This window comes from Tachypleus tridentatus, chromosome 6, assembly GCF_004210375.1.
Source record: "Tachypleus tridentatus isolate NWPU-2018 chromosome 6, ASM421037v1, whole genome shotgun sequence".
NCBI lineage: Eukaryota > Metazoa > Arthropoda > Merostomata > Xiphosura > Limulidae > Tachypleus > Tachypleus tridentatus.
Genome location: NC_134830.1, coordinates 151,219,707 through 151,239,007, shown reverse-complemented (window position 1 = coordinate 151,239,007; position 19,301 = coordinate 151,219,707). Strand labels below are relative to the sequence as shown.

Below are 19,301 nucleotides of genomic sequence, written 5' to 3'. Positions count from 1 at the left end.
GACAATTTACTCTTATCCTGAAATTGGTGCAACGTAAAATATGTGATTTTATATGTTATACTTGTGCAAATACATTCACTTTATATTTAATTTAAAATATTAAAGGTAACGCCAAAGATTTTTTAGAAGCGATTCAGAAACTTGTTCAAAGAAGCATTTAGTTACACAATTCAATATAGGAGGCTGTAAAAAAAAGTAATCTAATCACCATATCAACATAAGTGTCATACTAAACATTAAGTACGTATGTCTTTTAGAATACTTCTAACATTTAAGCCAGTCTGCTTCTGTTTTCATGATACAATACATTAGAAAATTCAGCTTTAGTGCTGTATTTTATCACGAATGAGACATGAACACTGTTCTTTTAGCATCTGAAATAATGTTTTGAACTTTCCTTTTGATGTTCATTTATGTTATTGTCACTGCAGCCTTAAAACTTAAAGGATATTTAGAAGTAACGGATTGTTGGGTGAGGGTGGATTTTTGTCTTCTATAATGAAGGTCTAACAACAAAACGTTAGAAAGTTAGTTTTGGCCATTTTAAAGTGCATTACCGAGCAAGAACAGCACCACTATGAATAAATTTGTTATAACATCAAACAAAACAAGGTTACATTAGATATTAAAATACATAAGAAAAGCTCAGAACTGTGGTTTAGATTTATATAGACTCTCGTTATAGACTTAGATAAAAGTAAACAGCTCGAAACTAGAATTCTCAAAAGTTTGTTGTGAGTATTGTTACTTAACTTTAGTTCAGTGTGTTTTATCACAGTAAGTAAAATATGATAATAATAGAAAATATGCTAAACGATTACACAAAGATTGTGCTAGTGTTAGCTGAACAGTATCAAACACGATATTGAAATGTGAAACCATGAAAACCAAAGGCAGTGAAATCACTGTTATATGTAATTCAAGTGACTAGAATTATTTTGGTTTTGACGTTGTCTACATGAATAGTGTCAATGCTTCAGTAATTTATGTTACATCTTTTGCCAATGTTGATACTTTTAATATTGTATTGTTAAATTTATATGAAACTCAATAAAATAAGTGTGATCCCCGGCTTCTAAATAAACATGATTTTTTTCAAGTAGCAAAACATAAAAAAACTCGTATATGACACCATTATGATAAAACGTGAATCTCTCTCTTTCAAATCACGATTTAAACGACACGCGTTTTTGTAATTCAATTGACCAAAGAAGTTTCTGTTTTATAAATGTTTGTGATATTATAATTATTTGCAAGTTTTTGGCGTTTCCATCAAATAATTCCCCCAAAATTTAAAATATTTTTGCCACTGACATCAATGTTGGTCATAGCAAATTGTTCTGAATATTTGCACTTAGGAAAATCTTTAGGAGCTGTCGTTCACAAACCAGGTTTTAGATCTCCTGCTTTATATCCAATAAGAACCGCGCCTCTATTTATTACAACGTTGGGGAAGCGATGTTGAGTCGTGGTGGGATAGAGCGTGGTGTTAGATGTAATAAGTCAGTTGGATTCTCGGGAAAGGAAGCGATTTTATGACGTTATTTTCAGATGTTTAATATACTTTCAATAAGTATTTGCTTAAGATTATGTAGCGGATTTTGTAGTGAACTTTAGTAATTCTCTTATTAGTGGTTTTGCAAAAGAAAATTCGTCAAAATCCGAACACTGAGCCAGGACGCCATATTTGAGGGTTTAACGTAACGCTACTTTCGAGTGAAGTTGTTGAACGTCATTATTACAGGCTACGGTGGCGCCTACATCCAAGTAAATAGTAGCACGTGGATTTTCCATGTCACATTCAAGTTTTAACGGTGCAAAAATACTTTAGTGGGAACTCGATGGTTTGTTGACAAGTAAACAGACTTATAAGTAGTAAGCCAAAGTTTGTTTTTCATGTGCTGTTTTATAAATAAGTTAAACGTGAGAATAAATTAGGTTTTCTTGAATATTTTGTATAGTTGCAATTAGATTTCCAGTTATTTATTCTGACAGACTTTCTCGTGTGTTTTAGTAGCAGACAGTAAAAACAATCTTCACTTCACTCCTGTTTACTGCTTTTACATGCAGTATTTGTCAAAACACTATTGAAGTACATAACGTACAGTGGATGTTATTTTTCTACCTAGTTTACCAGTTTCATGGTATTGTACAACTAGTAAAGTTTCAATACAACAAACTGATATTGGTGCCACAAATTTCAGAAAGAAGACTGAACTGGTTGTAATGTGTAATCAAAACCCTCGTATTTTTTATAGAATGATTTTAATAGATTCAAGTTAATGTCTGAAAGTTTCTGGATGTGCTTAATAAAGTACACTTATAACTTGAATTTTGAAGTATTTTATTAATTTGTTTTAATTGATCAAAAGTAAAGACCAAAATGGCTTCAGGGACCTTTGTTCAGTCGCTGGCAGTAGATTTGGTATGTGATGGTGAAGATGGATGTAATAAGAGCTCTGAAAACTTTCAGGAAGCAATATCAGAACAGAAACTGGATGTTTGTAATACAGCATTTAATGGAAACTCTCTTCCTAAAAAAAGTATAATGCAACGACAAAATTCAACATACAGAAGAAAAGAAAGTGGAATGCCGAATCAGCAGTTTCAGAAAGGATATTGTATTAAAAGGCGACATACCTTTAGTGGACCTGACTTGAGGTATCTCCCAAAGAAGCGTCGTAAAAATGAACTGTTTGTTCGCCCTACAAAATTCCTTCTTGGTGGTAGCATAACTGATCCTTTGAACTTACAAAGTTTGGAAGATGAAGAAGTGAACAGACGTGTTAATGAAAAGACACCTTATTCATCTCCTGTTCCCACCCCTAAACACCACACTCAGGTTGAGGTCCTCATCCCACCAAATATAAATGATCCATTGAATTTGAACTCTGGAGAGGAAATTGACTTTGGTTTGCTGTCTCCAAATTCAAAGCGGCGTCACCGCCATCGTCAGAAACGAAAGCGTTCTGAGAGTCAAGAGGCTAAAACTGAAATAAAAACTGAGAATGAAGTTGAAGAAGGAATGGTGTGTAAACAGAACAAGCAAGAAGAAACTCAAAAATGTGATGAGGCGAATGAGAAGGTGAAAACAGAAGTTGAGGTTGGGCCAGATGTGATTGTGTCTCCTGCGGTGCCACAAGGTTCAGCAAACAAAGTTTTTAGGAAGAATGTTTCAAAAAATTCCTGTGATGACTGTCAGAAAGAAGAAAGAGAAGACACCCAACAAAAACGTGGTCGTTCGAGACGAAAATCGAGAAATGCCGAACCACCAAATTTCAAACAGAAAAATGCACAGTTTCAGTTTGGTAATTACAACAGGTACTATGGATACAGAAACCAACAGGCAGAAGATGAACGGCTCAAATGTATGAGAAGGGAGTGGTTTGAGAACAAGGATGTGTTGGACATTGGCTGCAATGTTGGCCATTTGACCTTAAGCTTAGCCAAGGATTATAATCCAAGAAAAATTATTGGACTCGATATTGATGAACAGTTGATAAGGGTTGCGAGACGAAATGTCCGTCATTACATAACGGCAGAATTATCAAAAGGAGCAGAATTTCCAATATCAATGCTTCTATGTCACGGCCCGATTGCTGCAGCAGCTTTACCAGGAAGGCAGGATAAACCTTCACATTTTCCAAATAATGTTTTCTTTATTCAGGTAAGTCAAACGGATATGTTTTAATGGAGTTTGTTAAAATATCGTAGCACATATTAATAATCTGGTATTAAATGTTACATTCATTTTGTTTATGTTTTGTTTTTGTCTTATGAAAACCAAGTAAAACATTTGTTGGAAAACTTAACCAAAAGGAAGTTTATAACAAACATGTTTTAGAAATGTAAGTCATTGTCTTTATATCTTCATGGCACACTGATCATTAGCAACTCTAAATGGTGCTATTATATATGCAGTTTATTGGAATGTTTACAGCATATGGTCTATTTTTATTATATCAATAAAAGAAAATTACATGTTAAACAATTTATTCAGTAAACAGTGTACACTTTGAATGTTGCATGTTACGGTTTTATGTCATATGCTTTAGTGATATACAGAATTACTTATTTTATATCATGTTAGAAATAAATCATCTTATACAGAGGATAAAACCTTCCAGTTTGGATGACCCCATACTGTGGGTAAACCAACACAATGTAAATTGCTTGCTTTAGTAGCACTCGCTAAATTGGTTTAAAGTTAGTAAAGATATGAGTACTTAATAGAAATGAAACCTAATCACACCTACAAGTTTCCATTTGTTTTGTAAACTAACATTCCAAGTTAACTTAGTGTACGCTGTTGACTAGAGTGTAGCTAGATCCATCAGAATTCTTTTTAACATAGAAAATTTACAATTTTATTAGCTTATACTGTTTTAATGCATCTGCAAAACTTATCAAAATCTTCTGCCCTGGTGTTTCCTGAGAGTATTACACCTAGGTTTATTTTATTTTCACAAATTTAAAAATATTTTGTACTATTAATCACTCCTTGTTAAGTTGGGCACAGTATAGTGTGGCTTCAGAATTAGTAAAACTGTCACAGTTGAAGTATTCCAGAAGATCAAACCATGTAATTATATCTAGGTTTATTTTTAGATTCACTTTTTACTTGGACTCTGTAGATTTAGGAATTTATTTTGAAAAGTAAAGATTTTGAAGCTGGTGATCAAGATATTTAGATGACTGTTATACCAACTAATTTTGTCTCCAATCCATATGTCTCTTAATGCAATCTGTAGAGAAAACATTACGGCCATACTAAACCTGCTACACCTATATAAAGTTAAGATAATTTTCTCTTGCAGCTGTTCATTAAATAGATGACCCTTATTTTTTGTATGTGTCATGAACTTTACACATCCTGTATTAATTTTGGGAATAAACCACAAATATAATGAAAGTACAGTGAAACCTTGTTGGTCTAAATATCATCTATCTGGATGGTATTTCTTAGACAGGCCTTCTTGACAGAGTAGTTTTTGTTAATTGTCTGTGTATTTCTGTTTTCAATCTGGAAATCCATCTTATCTGTAAAAAATGTTATGAGAAATGACATATGACCATCTTTTAAGGTTTGCTATAATTTATATTTACACTTTTACTGAAAGTTGTTCACAGTGACTTGCGATAGTCACATCAAGTCACAGTATCCCCATGTGTAGATATATCAACATCGTGGAAGTGTAATATTTGTTTATGTAAGAAGACAGTATTCTATATTCTATAATGAAATCTTTTGTTTGTATAAAACAATAACTTATGTGAAAATAATACTTTTTAAAGAAATTTGTATAATTATTGACAACATATAATAAATAAACTGTTTAACAGTTGTATACCCATTTTACTAATTTTACCTTTACATTTATTGAATGCTAATGCATGCTGTGAATATAATTAGATTATTAATAGCATTCATATTCATTATGGTTAAAGTATCACTAATGGCGAGGGTATACAATCGATAAAATTAGCGTATTCTGTTTTTTATAATGAAGAACGTTAATCTACATTTAATTAGCTATACTCTTTATTGGCTTTGTGTTTAGTTTTACTATATGTAAATAGGTAGCTCTAGTGAGAAATTAATATTAGTTGTATTTAAAGTGAGTTAAATTTGTCTATCCAGTTGCCTCAATAATCCTGAAGCACTTACAGAAACACATATAGTAATATTTAAACCAAATGTTGTGGGGTTAATTGTTACGCGCTAGGATGAAAAATGTTTTTTTAGATGTTTACTTTGTTAAAAGAAAGTTCACCCACACACACATACACACACTGTGGCCAAAAGTATCCAATATGTCTGATGCAGTAGTCACTGTATAAGTGAGAGTGGTTTTATGTCAGTTTGTATTGTTGCATGATGTACTATTTCTAGTTGAAAGTATTGGTGCTTTAACAGTAAGTTTATGGTCTGGTTACCATGCTGCTCAGTTAAATAAAAGTCCATTTTTAAGTGTATTCGTAAATTGGTTCTTATTTCAAAACCATTTATGTATTCACTATTGAAATACCACATGGGATGTGAAAAATATGTTGTATGAAGAAGTGTGGAGTTTTGTAGATGATTGATCATTTGTTGTAGGTGGACATTGTCCAGGTTTCTATTTTGGGAACTTTATTGGCTTAACAAAAAAGTATAATGAGCTAGAACAGTGGTTTTCAAGATGTGGTCCGTGAGGGCCCTCCAGATGGACTATAATACGAGTCACATCAAAAACAGCACCATTCTTACCATTAATTCTCTTGAGTTCTTTTGCAATGGAAAGTGAAAGCAGGTGGAGTGGTACTTATAGGTGGTCTCCAGGTTATTTTACCTTGCCAGTGTGGTTCTTAGAAGAAAAAGTTGGAGAACCACTAAGCTAGAAGCATGTAGTCTTTCTCACCTTAAAATGGGACTGCCTGCCCTCATTTTAAAGTAGAGGCATCCAAACACTTTGGTCAATTCAGTTGTATTCAGCTATTTTTTCCTTTCTATTTTGAAGAGGAGAAAATTGTAGTTTGTAATGTATTTCAGTAAAGATTATCCATTCTCACTGGCAGATGTAGGTTAACTAAAATTTCAACCAGCTAGATTCTTCGGTTCAAGATGTAGGTTACATCAGACTTCAGCCAGCTAGATTGTTTTGGTTAAAAGTATAGGTTACATCAGACTTCAGCCAGCTAGATTCTTTGGTTGAAAATGTAGGTTACATCAGACTTCAGCCAGCTAGATTGTTTTGGTTAAAAGTATAGGTTACATCAGACTTCAGCCAGCTAGATTGTTTTGGTTAAAAGTATAGGTTACATCAGACTTCAGCCAGCTAGATTCTTTGGTTGAAAATGTAGGTTACATCAGACTTCAGCCAGCTAGATTGTTTTGGTTGAAAATGTAGGTTACATTAGACTTCAGCCAGCTAGATTCTTTGGTTGAAAATGTAGGTTACATCAGACTTCAGCCAGCTAGATTCTTTGGTTGAAAATGTAGGTTACATCAGACTTCAGCCAGCTAGATTCTTTGGTTGAAAATGTAGGTTACATTAGACTTCAGCCAGCTAGATTCTTTGGTTGAAAATGTAGGTTACATCAGACTTCAGCCAGCTAGATTCTTTGGTTGAAAATGTAGGTTACATTAGACTTCAGCTAGCTAGATTCTTTGGTTGAAAATGTAGGTTACATTAGACTTCAGCCAGCTAGATTCTTTGGTTGAAAATGTAGGTTACATTAGACTTCAGCCAGCTAGATTCTTTGGTTGAAAATGTAGGTTACATCAGACTTCAGCCAGCTAGATTCTTTGGTTGAAAATGTAGGTTACATCAGACTTCAGCCAGCTAGATTCTTTGGTTGAAAATGTAGGTTACATCAGACTTCAGCCAGCTAGATTCTTTGGTTGAAAATGTAGGTTACATCAGACTTCAGCCAGCTAGATTCTTTGGTTGAAAATGTAGGTTACATCAGACTTCAGCCAGCTAGATTCTTTGGTTGAAGATGTAGGTTACATCAGACTTCAGCCAGCTAGATTCTTTGGTTGAAGATGTAGGTTACATCAGACTTCAGCCAGCTAGATTCTTTGGTTGAAGATGTAGGTTACATCAGACTTCAGCCAGCTAGATTCTTTGGTTGAAGATGTAGGTTACATCAGACTTCAGCCAGCTAGATTCTTTGGTTGAAGATGTAGGTTACATCAGACTTCAGCCAGCTAGATTCTTTGGTTGAAGATGTAGGTTACATCAGACTTCAGCCAGCTAGATTCTTTGGTTGAAGATGTAGGTTACATCAGACTTCAGCCAGCTAGATTCTTTGGTTGAAGATGTAGGTTACATCAGACTTCAGCCAGCTAGATTCTTTGGTTGAAGATGTAGGTTACATCAGACTTCAGCCAGCTAGATTGTTTGGTTGAAGATGTAGGTTACATCAGACTTCAGCCAGCTAGATTCTTTGGTTGAAGATGTAGGTTACATCAGACTTCAGCCAGCTAGATTCTTTGGTTGAAGATGTAGGTTACATCAGACTTCAGCCAGCTAGATTGTTTGGTTGAAGATGTAGGTTACATCAGACTTCAGCCAGCTAGATTCTTTGGTTGAAGATGTAGGTTACATCAGACTTCAGCCAGCTAGATTGTTTGGTTGAAGATGTAGGTTACATCAGACTTCAGCCAGCTAGATTCTTTGGTTGAAGATGTAGGTTACATCAGACTTCAGCCAGCTAGATTGTTTGGTTGAAGATGTAGGTTACATCAGACTTCAGCCAGCTAGATTCTTCGGTTCAAGATGTAGGTTACATCAGACTTCAGCCAGCTAGATTGTTTGGTTGAAGATGTAGGTTACATCAGACTTCAGCCAGCTAGATTGTTTGGTTGAAGATGTAGGTTACATCAGACTTCAGCTAGCTAGATTCTTTGGTTGAAGATGTAGGTTACATCAGACTTCAGCCAGCTAGATTCTTTGGTTGAAGATGTAGGTTACATCAGACTTCAACCAGCTAGATTCTTTGGTTGAAGATGTAGGTTACATCAGACTTCAGCCAGCTAGATTCTTCGGTTGAAAATGTAGGTTACATCAGACTTCAGCCAGCTAGATTCTTCGGTTGAAGATGTAGGTTACATTAGACTTCAACCAGCTAGATTTTTGGTTGAAGATGTAGGTTACATCAGACTTCAGCCAGCTAGATTCTTTGGTTGAAGATGTAGGTTACATCAGACTTCAGCCAGCTAGATTCTTTGGTTGAAGATGTAGGTTACATCAGACTTCAGCCAGCTAGATTCTTTGGTTGAAGATGTAGGTTACATCAGACTTCAGCCAGCTAGATTGTTTGGTTGAAGATGTAGGTTACATCAGACTTCAGCCAGCTAGATTCTTTGGTTGAAGATGTAGGTTACATCAGACTTCAGCCAGCTAGATTGTTTGGTTGAAGATGTAGGTTACATCAGACTTCAGCCAGCTAGATTGTTTGGTTCAAGATGTAGGTTACATCAGACTTCAGCCAGCTAGATTGTTTGGTTCAAGATGTAGGTTACATCAGACTTCAGCCAGCTAGATTGTTTGGTTGAAGATGTAGGTTACATCAGACTTCAGCCAGCTAGATTCTTTGGTTGAAGATGTAGGTTACATCAGACTTCAGCCAGCTAGATTGTTTGGTTGAAGATGTAGGTTACATCAGACTTCAGCCAGCTAGATTCTTTGGTTGAAGATGTAGGTTACATCAGACTTCAGCCAGCTAGATTCTTTGGTTGAAGATGTAGGTTACATCAGACTTCAGCCAGCTAGATTCTTTGGTTGAAGATGTAGGTTACATCAGACTTCAGCCAGCTAGATTGTTTGGTTGAAGATGTAGGTTACATCAGACTTCAGCCAGCTAGATTCTTTGGTTGAAGATGTAGGTTACATCAGACTTCAGCCAGCTAGATTGTTTGGTTCAAGATGTAGGTTACATTAGACTTCAGCTAGCTAGATTGTTTGGTTGAAGATGTAGGTTACATCAGACTTCAGCCAGCTAGATTGTTTGGTTGAAGATGTAGGTTACATCAGACTTCAGCCAGCTAGATTCTTTGGTTGAAGATGTAGGTTACATCAGACTTCAGCCAGCTAGATTCTTTGGTTGAAGATGTAGGTTACATCAGACTTCAGCCAGCTAGATTCTTTGGTTGAAGATGTAGGTTACATCAGACTTCAACCAGCTAGATTCTTTGGTTGAAGATGTAGGTAAACTAAAACCTTAGCTCACGAGATTATTTTCTATTTGTAGCCACAGAAGGTAGGAACCTTGTGGTCAGTCTTCTTTTGTTGTCTATTCTCAGCTTTTCTGACTTTGTCCTTTGAAGGTAGACAGTTGTAAGCTTGTGTTCAGTCCATCCTACATACATCCTATGAAGATATAGGATGCTTGGGATCTTTAACTACTTTCTGTTCCATCTTCTGTGGTCTCAGAGGAAACTAGATGCACACAATCACTTTCTCATCTCAGTAAAAACTGTCTGTCCTTATTTTAAGATTATTATTTTATTATTTGTATTTCCATATTTTTAAAAATTCTTTATCAAATATTTGTATTTAAATTGCCATTATTGTGATAGGTGAGCAGTATAAATGACATGTAGTGTTTTTTATGTACATGTACCAAAAGAAAATGCACAGTTGGATAACTTAATCTGTATGTTTCTGTTTATTATTTTCAGGGTAACTATGTCCTGGAAAGTGATGAACTGCTTGAGGCACAACAACCAGAATTTGATTGTATTCTGTGCTTGAGTCTCACCAAATGGATTCACCTAAATTGGGGATGAAGGGTTGAAGAGGGTCTTTCAAAGGATGTATGCCCAGCTTAGTCCTGGAGGAAGAGTAATCCTGGAAGCACAAGCTTGGAAGTCTTATGCTAGGAAGAAGAAATTGACAGTAAGTTTCTGTCACAAAGTTACTGTTCTAGACGTGCTGTTATGTTTAAATGTTTCTGTGGTCTAAAGAAATTTTAAGGAGAAACTTAAGAACCAGTTATCTTTATTTTTATAAGGAATGTTGTAAACTTTTGTATTTATATTTGCTGTTGGCACTGATAAAAGTTAGTCTTAAAAATGAAAGAAACAAAATATTTCTTAAAGTAAAGAGAAATGACAGTGGACAAAGAATGTGTTAGTACATGTACAGTATCATATTGTGTAGTCACTAAGAGTTGGAGTGTTTATTAAAGCAGGTTTCTGCAGGTATAGTATTGATAGTTTATTTTCGTGACAGTGGTTTTTCTTTTTGATACTAGCTAACAAATGGTTGTTTTGTATGAGGAAGGAAAATTCTAAAGGAATTGAAGTGACTAAGAACACTCTACACATTGCTTTTTTCTTATTTTATTGTATCTGGTTTCAGTTGGGTTTTTTCCCATGACTTATGTACTTTTAGCTGTATTTTTAATTTTATTGATTGTTTGATTTCAAGGTTCTGATGTAAAATAAAAATTAAAATAAGGGATAATGAAAATATTTACCACATGTTTGATTTCAAGGTTACGATGTATGTTTGTTAGGTTAGATAAAAAGATTCCTGGCTTCAAATATAAGGGATAATGAAAATATTTACCACATTTGCATACACAAATACTAGAAGAATAAGGCAAAGGTGGTTTCACCATGTGACAGGATGAGAGCATCTTGTCAGTTGGCTGAATTTAACTTGCTGTTAAAGTGGTTGTAGGATTCAAATAATTCACCCAGGTACTCGCAGGTTGAGAGTGAATTTTCTGTTGTTAGATGTTTTGCAACTTGCAAATGTTCCACATGAACATATTTGGATGTAACATAAAATTTAATTACAGTATAAAACTTCCAGATTGAGTTACTGAACTGTTTCAAGTCTGATTCATGTTCAGTTAAGGTGATGATGCCTTGTAATTTTATACAACCAAACAATATTTTCTGTTCAGTTCCTATTTGACTGTGATAACATATATATGTCTGTAGATGTTTTCATTCATTTGAACCTTTTTTTCAAGTATTTTGTTATTGCAGATACAGTGTACATTTGAGATTGTCAGAAGATAAGTGAAAAAAAAACGTATATGTAAATATGCAGCATTATGATGCTTAATTTACTTAAACTAATCATTTGTAAAGCATAGTTTCCTCATTTTTTTATGATTTACAAGGTTGGTTAAGTGACAGACCCCACATAACTAGAATATAGAAAATAACATAATATAAAGTCTTACTGAAAACAGATGTTTTAAATGTATTTAGGAGGTTTTATAGATTACACAAATAATATTTAAGATATTTGGGATGAAGAATAGTTTTTAATCATAAAATGAAATCACTTTGCTCTCAGACTAGGAATGAAACACTGTTTTTACAAACAAATCTTTATCAAGAATATTTTATTAAAATTTGATTTTTTGTATACAAAGTACTTGTAATCTTTAGTAAAGGTATACCAAATTTTATGAAGATACATGTGCTGTATCAAAAGTTATAGTGCAGATACTTAACACACAAGTGTTTAGATGAACTCATTTATATTAAACTGGGCCCATATCAAAAGGATTAATAATCTCTCTTTACAGCTCAGTTTGACAGTCAAGGTCACTAATATTAGTTTTGTAACAGCCCCCTAAATCTCTGAATGTTCCATGATTTTGTGTTTTCTCTGCCTTATTCTGACCACTTAAAGGTTCTTTGTTTTTAGTCAATTTCTACCCCATTTGAAAATGTTTTCCTATAAAGTTCTGACTACAGATAAGACTACAGATAAGTTCTCACTTCAGATAAGTCGTTTCCTTTGTCTGTATACTTAAGGATATGATTTGTTTACTTCTGAATAGACATAGTTTATTCTCATTAAAATATATTGATTTAAGGTAACCGATAAAGTAAAGTCAGAGAACTTGTATTATTTTCTGCGTTTGTGTTACTTTCAAAGGTTAAAAGATAAAACATCTTCTCAGTAGGAGATAGGAAATCAGAAATGTTTCCCATAACTAAAAGATATTATTACTTATTCCTTAGTTACTTTTAATGTGCTGATCACTTGGTTAAATCAATTTTTTCTTACATAATATAGCTTTAGTTTCAAAATGCTTGTGTTTGCATATTGACAACAAATCAGATGTTGATTATACTTGTAACAGTTCTTTTAATATGTTAAATCTTCAGGTTCTTACAAGTAATATTAGGCCTGTAGCTGAGTCATTTAAAACTTTTTTTGTTTTCTAAACATTTATTTCTTTAATTTTTATTGAAAATAATATAACCCAAAAAATCATATAAACATGAGAGTGATGTTATATTTTTAACCCAAAACATTGCTACAAGGCTATTAACTGTAATTATAATGTTACTATAACTATCCAAGGACAGATCCTTGGAGATATAATAGTCTTGGATCTTTTTTATGTGGTGGAATAAACAAGGTTTTATTATTGGAATTTATATGGTAATGCATTTCTTTCTGTACAAATAAATTCATATTTATTACATGTATGTTTAATTTTATAGTTTAGTTTCATTTGCTATGTATTTTTAGTGAAAGGAACATTTAATAAATAGCTTATTTTCATTTTTTTTTACTGGGATGCCTCTACTAGTTGGGAGAATTTGTAAATACTATTTCCTTTCATAAGTAAATGAGTAAACTTAGAGTTTCTGTATTGTCTCTATTATATTGTAGGAAGTTATATTTGGGTTATTTAGGATTAGGTTTAATATTTCAAGGAATCGAATATTGACTGAAGTGTTAATGTTAGACTATGCTTTGGTGTAACAGCAAATGAAAACTTTAAAGAAAACTATAACTGATCCCAGTATGTCCTCTTCAGTGTTTTTACATTACTCAGCTACGTACTCAGTGAGAGAGTACACTAGGGGATGTCTGTGTTATTACCTTAGATTACCATTTCATTATATCTTTTTTCTCTTTCTTTCAGGAGACCATTTTTAAAAATTACCAAAATATAAAGTTTCGTCCAGAACAGTTCAACGAGTATCTGTTATCAAAAGAAGTTGGATTCTCAACCTGCACGCTAGTAGACATGCCAGCCCACCCATCTAAAGGTAAGAACATTACTTGTTAGTTAATAGACATTGCCAGCCCACCCATCTAAAGGTAAGAACATTACTTGTTAGTTAATAGACATTGCCAGCCCACCCATCTAAAGGTAGGAACATTACTTGTTAGTTAGTAGACATTGCCAGCCCACCCATCTAAAGGTAAGAACATTACTTGTTAGTTAATAGACATTGCCAGCCCACCCATCTAAAGGTAAGGACATTACTTGTTAGTTAATAGACATTGCCAGCCCACCCATCTAAAGGTAAGGACATTACTTGTTAGTTAATAGACATTGCCAGCCCACCCATCTAAAGGTAAGAACATTACTTGTTAGTTAATAGACATTGCCAGCCCACCCATCTAAAGGTAAGAACATTACTTGTTAGTTAGTAGACATTGCCAGCTCACCCATCTAAAGGTAAGAACATTACTTGTTAGTTAATAGACATTGCCAGCCCACCCATCTAAAGGTAAGAACATTACTTGTTAGTTAGTAGACATTGCCAGCCCACCCATCTAAAGGTAAGAACATTACTTGTTAGTTAGTAGACATTGCCAGCCCACCCATCTAAAGGTAAGAACATTACTTGTTAGTTAATAGACATTGCCAGCCCACCCATCTGAAGGTAAGAACATTACTTGTTAGTTAATAGACATTGCCAGCCCACCCATCTGAAGGTAAGAACATTACTTGTTAGTTAATAGACATTGCCAGCCCACCCATCTAAAGGTAAGAACATTACTTGTTAGTTAGTAGACATTGCCAGCCTACCCATCTAAAGGTAAGAACATTACTTGTTAGTTAGTAGACATTGCCAGCCCACCCATCTAAAGGTAAGAACATTACTTGTTAGTTAGTAGACATTGCCAGCTCACCCATCTGAAGGTAAGAACATTACTTGTTAGTTAGTAGACATTGCCAGCCTACCCATCTAAAGGTAAGAACATTACTTGTTAGTTAGTAGACATTGCCAGCCCACCCATCTGAAGGTAAGAACATTACTTGTTAGTTAGTAGACATTGCCAGCCCACCCATCTAAAGGTAAGAACATTACTTGTTAGTTAATAGACATTGCCAGCCCACCCATCTAAAGGTAGGAACATTACTTGTTAGTTAGTAGACATTGCCAGCCCACCCATCTAAAGGTAAGAACATTACTTGTTAGTTAATAGACATTGCCAGCCCACCCATCTAAAGGTAAGAACATTACTTGTTAGTTAGTAGACATTGCCAGCCCACCCATCTAAAGGTAAGAACATTACTTGTTACTAGTAGACATTGCCAGCTCACCCATTACTTAAGAACATTACTTGTTAGCTAGTAGACATTGCCAGCTCACCCATCCGAAGGTAAGAACATTACTTGTTAGTTAGTAGACATTGCCAGCCCACCCATCTGAAGGTAAGAACATTACTTGTTAGTTAATAGACATTGCCAGCCAACCCATCTGAAGGTAGGAACATTACTTGTTAGTTAATAGACATTGCCAGCCAACCCATCTGAAGGTAAGAACATTACTTGTTAGTTAATAGACATTGCCAGCCAACCCATCTGAAGGTAAGAACATTACTTGTTAGTTAATAGACATTGCCAGCCAACCCATCTGAAGGTAAGAACATTACTTGTTAGTTAGTAGACATTGCCAGCCAACCCATCTGAAGGTAAGAACATTACTTGTTAGTTAGTAGACATTGCCAGCCCACCCATCTGAAGGTAAGAACATTACTTGTTAGTTAGTAGACATTGCCAGCCCACCCATCTGAAGGTAAGAACATTACTTGTTAGTTAGTAGACATTGCGAGCCCACCCATCTGAAGGTAAGAACATTACTTTTTAGTTAATAGATATTGCCAGCCCACCCATCTGAAGGTAAGAACATTACTTGTTAGTTAGTAGACATTGCCAGTCCACCCATCTAAAGGTAAGAACATTACTTGTTAGTTAGTAGACATTGCCAGTCCACCCATCTAAAGGTAAGAACATTACTTTTTAGTTAATAGATATTGCCAGCCCACCCATCTGAAGGTAAGAACATTACTTGTTAGTTAGTAGACATTGCCAGTCCACCCATCTAAAGGTAAGAACATTACTTGTTAGTTAGTAGACATTGCCAGCTTATCCTTCTAAAGGTAAAAGGTCATGCTTCCATATTTGGTACTGTTATGACCAGTACAGCTTTAGGAACAGTCATGCTTCCATATTTCGTAACACTACGGCAAAAGAAGTGGTTTAATTATTTTGAATGATGCTGTGTGTGTACAGTATCTCACTCTCCTACAAAACACTCTGGGTCAGCTGCTCCTTGTATGCCCTTTCCCCCATAATCCTGCCTTTGTTAGCAGTCAGAATGAGGTAGTAATTAATATATAAGGAATAATTAGTTATTAATTAATATTTAGATTTGAGTGATGGTTTAGGTTGCTAACTATAATAATAAAATATCTAGTCACTAATTATTAGTAATGAGAGCTCTATTAACCTGTGAAAAATGAATATTTATTAAAATGTATAGTAATTATGAATTTTCAGAATGCCTTTTAAACTCCTGAAGGTTGAGGTACACGTTCTTTCCACCTGGTTTTAACAAAACACGATATTTTTCGTTTATTTGTAGGGTTTTGTCGACCGATTTACGTTTTCACCAAGGCTGAATCTGCTTCTGGAGGATTACCATTGAATTGTGAAGATAACTTGTAAATTTCTCAGTCATAAGCTAATTCCATGTGGATTCATTACTGTTTTAAGTGCTAGTTGTAAAGGAATTATTAGCTCCATCTGAACTGAAGGTTAATAAAGTCTTGTCAGAGAAACAGGATTCACAATGGTCTTTCCTTTCTTCTTAGGATTGTTTTTTTTTTTTTACTTGGAATTTCACATTTTGTTATTTAAGAAAACTTCTGTTCAAGAGGAAGATAGAGCATTTTGTACGTTCAATGGTATTATGCAATGATTTTTTTTTAAAGTAGTTGCATTACATTGTATATTATAATAACAGTTATACAAAGAAGATGATTGGTTTAATCAGATTTAGCTTGATCATTGTAAATCCCGACTTTCGTAATTGCATTTAACATTTTTCATTGTTACAGTATACCAGTATGGCCTAAATGTTGTAAGTGGTGGTCAGTTCCATTATTCACTGGTGAACAAGTAGTCCATGAGTTGGTGATGTGTGATGCTGGTCAGTTGCCTTTTTTATTCTTAAATGGCAGTTGGAAGTTAGGAATGGAAGCAGGGCAAGCTAGTAGCTTAGTCATAGACAAAATAGAAAAGAGCCATTACCATAAAGGTTACTGTTGTACTACTGATGAGAAAGTTTTCATCTCTTCTTTGTGACAGTTTTTATGGACATTATTTTTATTTTATGCTTTCTAGAGGAGAACAGATGCTGGGACAGAGAGAGAAGTTTACTTCTTGGGGATTGAAACCCATTTTATATAAATTATCCAACAGTTTTAAAGGTTTTGAGTAGTTGCACATGATGTAAATAAGCCACAGTTGTGCATTCATCAACTTGCCTATTGCATCATGTGCATTTCCATTTCAAGGTCCAGTAATAGTGAACATGCTACAATTATGACTGTACTTTTAGTGTCATATGAGGTTTTTGGGGGAATAAATGTTGTGTTGACCTTGTTTATGCAATTTATATCACGTGCTTACTCACAGTAATTTTTTGTCCCTATAATATTTTGACTTTTTTTAAACATCTAGTGAAAGGGTCAGCACATTACGTGAACACCTCAATGTTTAACATTTGCCAGATTTAAAGAATGGGATAAGATTCATGAGGACTGGGCACTTTTGATTTGTACAATTGAAATAAAACCTGTTAGCAGCTGGCACGTACAGAGATGATACAAAATATGCTAAAAGAATGTGGCTCTGATACAGTTGGGAAGAGTTAATTTCTAGCATCTTCCATCAGTGTTTCTTGCTTACTGTAAAATAGTTTAATTTTTATACAGAAAATAGAATGTAGTATATAGGAGAAAGAAGGCAAAAAATTAACATTATCTGTGTACTATGTGTTTAGAAAAGACAGAAGTGCATGTTGTATCTTTAATGTATCCTTCAGCTTATTTTAATACATTTAAAAATTACTTGTCATAGCATTTGGAAATATTCACTGGGCAATTAAATTTTATCAGACAAAAAGCTCCAAGGGACAATCATATTTAGATGTTGGGAGATTAAACAAAAACTAAAAACATGGGGGTGGGCTGCATCAGTTTTAATTAAGTTTTGTCAAAAACTGTTGGGATCAGATCGTGTTAAAGTTTCAATATATGTAATATTATTTTGAATCCACTGAAACTAAAATATGTTAATAATTAAAATCAAGTTACAGATCCCATAAAAAAAGATCATTTTTTCGTTTTTCATCTTAATATCATGTTTGCAAGAGATGAGAACCTAACAAAGTTGTAAATCATTGTTGTAAACACAAAACAATATTTAGTTCCTAGACTGATAAGTTAGCTATAATCAAGAGAACTTTGTGGTCCTGTTTCATTCTTCAGTTGTACATCAGTGAATTGAATTTTGATCTACTTCCTTTGTCTCTTGCATTTTTTTAATCTGGACTTGCCCAGATAGACTGTCAAAATAGTGAAGTAATGTGAAACAGATTTCACTATATTCTAAAATTTTACCCATCTCCAATCAAACGTAGTGCAGCAAAAAAACCAGTAAGTATGTGGTCAAGTGAGAACCTGAAATATCAATTTTTGTTTATTTCTTAAGTGTAGTAAATACCACTTGATCAACTGAACTTTGTGTAGCTGAGATTTTTGTTAGTATGTATGCATACTATAAAAGTTCTTGTTTTAAAGTGGTGTGTGACTTGTTTATATTTATTGTTAGAAATACAGTGATTAAAATATAATAAAGTTGACGACACAAAAAACAATTGACTGTAGATAAATATTTATAAAACAAATGAAAACAGTTTTATACAGATATTAATGCAGGCACAGGCCTAATGAACCTAGGTATAAAGGAAAACCTTGCCTTACAAATCTGTTGACATTCATCGAAAAGGTTGACGCTTATGTGGATAAGAGTGTAGGTTAGTTGTATCCAACAAGGTGCTACATGAGGCTTCTTAAAAAAATGATCTCTATAGGTATGGGGCTAAGTTAGCTACTTGGATAGATGAGGGGTGTTACAAATGGAGTTTAGTCAAACTGGATCGATGTCACAAGTGGGTACATGAGGGCTCAGTCCAAGGGCCTTTGCTCTTTTGATTTTCATCAATGATGTGGAAGATAGAGTGGTCAATAAATTATTTAAAGTTATTGATAGCATTAAGGTCTTTGGTGTTGGTGACTGTGAAGAGGATGTTATTGAATTACAAAAGGATTCAGATCATTTAGTGAGTTGGGTAAATAACTTTAAGATATTGCATGTGGTTACCTTAGCAATGTCATGAAGAAGAGAGATCCTAGTGTAATGTTGATCAGTCTCTAAAGCCATCCAAGCATTGTGTTGTTGTTAGTGGTAGGACAAACAGGGTTTTAGGTTCTATCTACAGAAATACTGAATACAAGTCTAAAGATGTTATTTCATTGTATATGTCACTGGTTAGGTCATATATGGAGTATAGTGTTCAGTCATAGGCTCCTTACCTTGGGAAGGATATTAAATTATTGGAGACTGTTCAAAAGAGGGTAGCAGAATGGTGACCGACATTGAAGGATTATTCATACAAGGTGTGGTCAAAATCTCTCACTTTGTTTTCTCTTGAAAAAAGCAGAGTTAGGGGAATCTGATTG

General features: G+C 34.3%; 1 protein-coding gene across 1 annotated transcript; it reads left to right on the top strand.

Annotated features, from left to right (window-relative positions):
- Positions 1-1,435: 1,435 nt before the first annotated feature.
- On the top strand, positions 1,436-16,334 carry LOC143254062 (7SK snRNA methylphosphate capping enzyme-like). Its single transcript, XM_076508807.1, is given in 5 exon segments — positions 1,436-3,667; positions 10,169-10,269; positions 10,271-10,385; positions 13,399-13,525; positions 16,139-16,334. Coding segments are annotated over 5 exon segments (1,710 nt in total). The 5' UTR covers positions 1,436-2,383; the 3' UTR covers positions 16,222-16,334.
- The last annotated feature ends 2,967 nt before the right edge of the window (positions 16,335-19,301 follow it).